This window comes from Microcaecilia unicolor, chromosome 1, assembly GCF_901765095.1.
Source record: "Microcaecilia unicolor chromosome 1, aMicUni1.1, whole genome shotgun sequence".
Lineage (NCBI taxonomy): Eukaryota > Metazoa > Chordata > Amphibia > Gymnophiona > Siphonopidae > Microcaecilia > Microcaecilia unicolor.
Genome location: NC_044031.1, coordinates 636,623,493 through 636,629,492, shown reverse-complemented (window position 1 = coordinate 636,629,492; position 6,000 = coordinate 636,623,493). Strand labels below are relative to the sequence as shown.

The 6,000-nt window shown below is 40.4% G+C and overlaps 1 protein-coding gene and 1 pseudogene across 1 annotated transcript in view; both read left to right on the top strand.

The window, feature by feature from the left end:
- Nucleotides 1-1,314: 1,314 nt before the first annotated feature.
- Nucleotides 1,315-2,260, top strand: LOC115460725 (annotated as a pseudogene).
- A 2,314-nt stretch (nucleotides 2,261-4,574) lies between these two features.
- Nucleotides 4,575-6,000, top strand: part of LOC115460715 (olfactory receptor 1052-like) — a 96,116-nt gene continuing 94,690 nt past the window's right edge. The window contains exons 1-2 of the mRNA XM_030190483.1: nucleotides 4,575-4,602; nucleotides 4,937-5,184. Coding sequence (XP_030046343.1) covers nucleotides 4,575-4,602; nucleotides 4,937-5,184 — 276 coding nt within the window. The remainder of the gene's footprint in view (nucleotides 4,603-4,936; nucleotides 5,185-6,000) is intronic.

Genomic DNA, 6,000 nt, shown 5'->3' with positions numbered 1-6,000 from the left:
TTGTCTGCACATACGTTTCTGGGCATATGATGAAGAAAAGGTTTATGTGCAGAAGTTAATCCTGCACAAAACCCCACGTAGACACCAGCACACAGCATATTAACATCTACGGCACTGATACTATTAGCTATTGTGCCCCAATGCAGAGAATTATTCAAAAGACTTTAAGGCATGAATACCAGGTGTGGAGAGGCATAAAACAGTTAACTTATCCTTCTGCAGTAACATCTGTGGGATTTAATGCTTTTTTCTTCTTTTTGTTGCCAATATAACAGTACCTGTGACATTTTAAGAAAGAACAAGAGGTGACATATTTGTGCACAAGTCCGAGCAGAAAAAAATTGTATCTGTGAAAGTACTGGACATAAATATTGACACAGCAGAAATGTTACGCACAAGAAATTTCTGTGATGCCAATATTTATCAGCAGAATAACATTCCAGTAGATATGCAGATGTGTTCCAAAAATGTTATTTTGCTTGGACCTATGCACAGTACTTGCTACTCTTAACACAGTAAGTGTCTGGTGAGCTCCCCTGATTAGTGCACAAGTTCTGTGCACTTCCTATTTGCTTATGTTTACCCTACTGAATCAGTGAGCAAAACTTTGGAATTACCTTTATGTTAGAAGCCTTGTGCTCAGATATCAGCTCATGACTCTAACACAAGCTTTTCTGTGTTAAACCCAAATTCCAATGTATCTTTTTTTTTTTTGTAAATTAATTCACTCATTGCCAAATAATGACTTAGATCAGTGCTTCCCAAGTGTGTCCTGGAGTACCCCCTTGCCAATCAGGTTTTCAGGATATCCACAATAAATATGCATGAACTTGATTTGCATACACTACCTCTATTGTATGCAAATCTCTTTCATACATATTCATTGTGGATATCCTGAAAACCTGACTAGCAAGTGGATACTCCAAGACCGACTTGGGAAACACTGACTTAGATCACACTTGAGTTAATGCAAATGTATTTATTATTTATTGCATTTGTATCCCACATTTTCCCACCTATTTGCAGGCTCAATGTGGCTTACAGAGTTTGGTTATGACATAATCATTCCATGATATCAGATACAATTAGTAATGTACAAAGATTAGGTAAGGGAAGAGTGAAGGAAGGTGTTAGGCAGGATAGAAGGTGGACTTTAATAACTGGGTGGATTGGTGCCCTACAGTTCATAAAAAAATAAATTATCCTCTTGGTTCACATTGAAAGGATATCCCAACATTCATTTAAATGTAACAAAATGAAGCACTTTTCTTTTATGCCTAAGGAATTTCCAATTTGCTTTTATCTTGACAGATTATGAGAAAAATGGAACAAAGGAATCAGTCTTACATAACAGAGTTTATTCTTCAAGGACTGACTGACAATCCCAAACTTCAGATTGTCCTCTTTGTCTTGTTCCTTCTGTTTTATGTGATCACAGTTTTGGGCAATGTTGGTATCATTGTTGTGACTCAGCTCGATCCTCACCTGCACACTCCTATGTACTTTTTCCTTCGTCACTTATCTTTCCTAGACCTCTGTTATGCCACTGTCATCAGCCCGCAAACAATGGTTACCTTCCTCTCAAAGACCAAGGCAATTTCTCACCTCAACTGTGCAGTGCAGATGTTTTTTTTTGCAGGCTCTGTGACAACAGAGTGTTTTTTCCTTGGTGTGATGGCCTACGATCGCTATGTAGCTATATGTTACCCGTTGCTTTATACGGTCATTATGAACAGGAGAGTCTGTATTCAGCTGGTGTCTGGAGCTTATGCTGGGGACTACTTGAATTCTCTAATACATACAATTTCCACCTTTCGTTTACCTTTCTGTAAGACCAATAAGATTAACCATTTTTTTTTGTGATGTCCCTCCTCTGTTGAAGCTCTCCTGCACTGACACACACATTAATGAAGTGATGATGTTTATCTTGGGTGGGTTTGCAGAAATGAGTTCTTTGACAATCATACTCGTCTCTTACACATATATCATTTCTACAATACTGAAAATGAATTCTTCCAGCGGAAGGCACAAAGCATTCTCCACTTGTGCCTCACACTTCATCTGCGTTGCTATATTTTATGGGACAATTCTATTCATGTACTTACGGCCTACCTCCATCTATGTCATAGAACAGGATCGAGTGGCTTCAGTGTTCTACGCGGTAATTATTCCCATGCTAAATCCCCTGATCTACAGCTTAAGGAACAAGGAAGTCTCAAGTGCCCTGAAGAAGGCAGTGCATAAAAACATGTCTCATTGAGTGCACTGTAATTCGTCAGATGTCAATAAATGAAATCAATACAACAGACATCAAAGAGACCTGGCATGTGAGTGCTAGACAGTTCTAGAATTCCAGAATCACAAAGATATTTTCATCTTAATAGATGGCGCCCGGAATTTTGACTTGATAATGATAGTTTCATCTGAGCATTTTCAAGATAGAAAGCAAAATATCGGTTTTGTGATACGCAAACAGCTATTACTAAGAACATTTCTATTAGGGAGGCTCAGTGTTATCTTATTATCTTTTCTGCATGGATTCTGTTTTTTTTTCTTGGATTATGTCTCAGAGCTTTTACAGAGGATGACAACTGCAAGATATCACCTGCATAAGTGTTGTAATTAACATGATTTCACGAATAAAATGTATAGAATGTACTAATTTCCATTTTAGTGATGATTATTAACAAAAATGTCATACAGTTGCTGAAGTTGAGCTGTCTTTTTTGGACTTTATGATATGGTTTTTGTATACCAAAGGGTATAAAAGGTTTCCTTGCCTTTTATGTTGGTTAAAATAGTTAATCCTCTAAACCAATAGTCTGGTGCAGAATTGGGTCCAAAATCAATGAACTGAATGGGCCAACACATCTTATGAATGATGCGATCCCACACACTTTTCAATATCCTTTATCTATATAATAATTTGTACCACAGGGTTCTCTGGCTGTCTGGGTTCTTAACATGTTCCTGACGTCAGCTCGCCTCCAGCGTTCCCTTCCCTCTCACTATCCCACCCTGGTGTAGAGACAAAATGACATCAGAGGAGGGTGGGACACTGAGAGGGAAGGCAAGGGAAAGCTGGAGGTGACGCGAGCCCAGCCTGCCTGCCGCCATTCCGACCTGAGGTAAGATGGACAGCTTAAAGGCAGGGCAGCAGGAAGGACAGAGTCACTGGCAATGGAGGGGAGGGGGGAATCGCTGCACATGGATGGGATGGGAGTGCAGGGCAGAAGTGAATCGCTGGATTTTGATGGGATGGGAGGCGAGGGGACAATTGCGGGACATGGATGGGAGGGGAGGGCAGAGGAGAATTGCTGGACACGGATGGGAGGGCAGGGCACAGGACAATCACTGGACATGGAGGGGAGGATAGAATCGTGGGATATTGAGGAGAGGGGAGGGCAGGGCAGAGGAGAATCAATGGACATGGATGAGATGGGAGGAGAAGAGAGAATTGCAGAACACGGATGGGAGGGCAGGGCAGAGGAGAATCGCTGGACATGGAGGGGATGGGAGGTGAGGGGAGAATTGCGGGACATGGATGGGAGGGCAGGGCAGAGGAGAATCGCTAGACATGGAGGGGAGGCCAGAATCATGGGACACAGAGGGGAGGGCAGGGCAGAGCAGAGGAAAATTGCTGGACATGGAGGGGAGGCCAGAATCCTGGGATATGGAGGAGAAGGCATGGAAGAGAAGAATCGCTGGACATTGAGGGAAGGACAGAATTGCAGGACATGGAGGGGACTGCAAGGCAGAGGAGAATCGCTGGAAATGGAGGGGATGGCAGGGCAGAGGAGAATCGCTGCACATGGAAGGGAGGTCAGAATCATGGGACACTGAGGGGAGGGGAGGGAAGAATCACTGGGCATGGAGGGGAGGGCAGGGGAGAGAGGAGAAATCACTTAGACGAGAGCCTTTCTAGGACCCATTTCATTTTTGATGAAACGGGCTTTGTTGCACTAGTTTCTATATAACTTAGGTAATCAATAGAAATAAAACAAAATAAAACATGGAAAAGAAAATAAGATGGTACCTTTTTTATTGGACATAACTTAATACATTTCTTGATTAGCTTTTGAAGGTTGCCCTTCTTCGTCAGATTGCAAATAAGCAAATGTTGGTAGGTGACAGTATATATAAGTGAAACATCAAAGCATTTCAGTGACAGTCTAACATGATGAGGGTGGATAGGTGAGAGGAAGAGTTGGGTGGATGAGGGACAGGGAGATATGCATGGAGATAGGAAGGTGACAAAGCAATACAATTTTATGGTTTATAATGGGCTAGAAAACCCAGACCTTTGTTAAGTCCTGTCTGGTGGGTGTCAAAATATTTAATCATTCTGACTTCAAAGGTCTTACGTTCCTGTATTGTTTTAAAGTTCCCTTTCAGGATTCTTACCATGAAATCACTGGTACAGTGTTCTGGTTTTGTAAAGTGCTGCCCCACAGAGGTGACATCCTGATTTCAAAAATTATATTGTATTGTGTTGTTTTTATTGTAATTGTTATGTATGCTTTTTGATGATCTCTGTATTGAACTATGATGTGTGGGTTTATACATGTTTAAAAATGAACTATCTTAGAGTGCCTTGCAAAGGTACAGTAAAACTGATATATGACAGTTAAATGCCATAGAGGTTTTCCTCCAGGTTTTAGTTCAAAATAATATTTTTCTGGAATATTCTCAGACTGCTCCTATCACCTGAAACATAGAAGTTAAATATATTCTATTTCAAAATGTGTAACTTATCTTGCAGGAAATATGTACATGTTTGTTTTACTTCTGAAGGTTCTCAAAATCTGGTGAGGAAATAGATTCACAGCAACTCATTAAGGGAACAGGAAACTAATAAAAAGTAAAATATACTTTCTAAAATAATGAGATTCATATTTTTTAGATAAACCTATACTTACTTTCTTTATCCCAACAGATATAAACTATGGAACACACAACGGCAGGAATCAGACCTCAATGAGTGAATTCATTCTCCTGGAACTCACAGATGATCCAGAGCTGCAGATTCTGCTCTTTATGGTCTTCTTGGTGGTCTATTTCATTACTCTGTTGGGCAATATTGGCATGATTGTATTAATCAGGATGGATCCTCATCTTCACAAACCCATATACCTTTTACTAAGTACTTTGTCTTTCACAGATCTCTGTTATTCCTCTGTCATTGTGAAAAATTACAAGAGGACCTTACAAGATTGGGAGACTGGGCGTCTAAATGGCAGATGACGTTTAATGTGAGCAAATGCAAAGTGATGCATGTGGGAAAGAGGAACCCGAACTATAGCTACGTAATGCAAGGTTCCACATTAGGAGTCACTGACCAAGAAAGGGATCTCGGCTTCATTGTTGATGATACATTGAAACCCTAGGCTCAGTGTGCTGCGGCGGCTAAGAAAGCAAATAGAATGTTAGGTATTATTAGGAAAGGAAAAGAAAACAAAAGTGAGGATGTTATAATGCCTTTGTATCGGTCCAGGGTGCGACCGCACTTTGAATATCGTGTTCAATTCTGGTCACCACATCTCAAAAAAGATATAGTGGAATTAGAAATGGTACAGAGAAGGGCGATGAAAATGATAATGGATGACTTCCCTATGAGGAAAGGTTGAAGTGTCTGGGGTTCTTCAGTTTGGAGAAAAAAATGACTGAGGGGAGATATGATAGAGGTCTATAAAATAATGAGTGTTGTTGAACGGGCAGTCATGAATTGTTTGTTTACTCTTTCCAAAAATACTAGGACTAGGGAGCATGCGATGAAGCTACAAAGTAGTAAATTTAATATGAATTGGAGAAAAGTTTTCTTCACTCAACATGTAATTAAACTCTGGAATTCGTTGCCAGAGAATGTGGTAAAGGTGGTTAACTTAGTCGGGTTTAAAAATGGTCTGGATGGCTTCCTAAAGAAAAAGCCCATAGACCATTATTAAATTGACTTGGGGAAAATGCACTGCTATTTCTGGGATAAGCAGCATAAAATGTGTT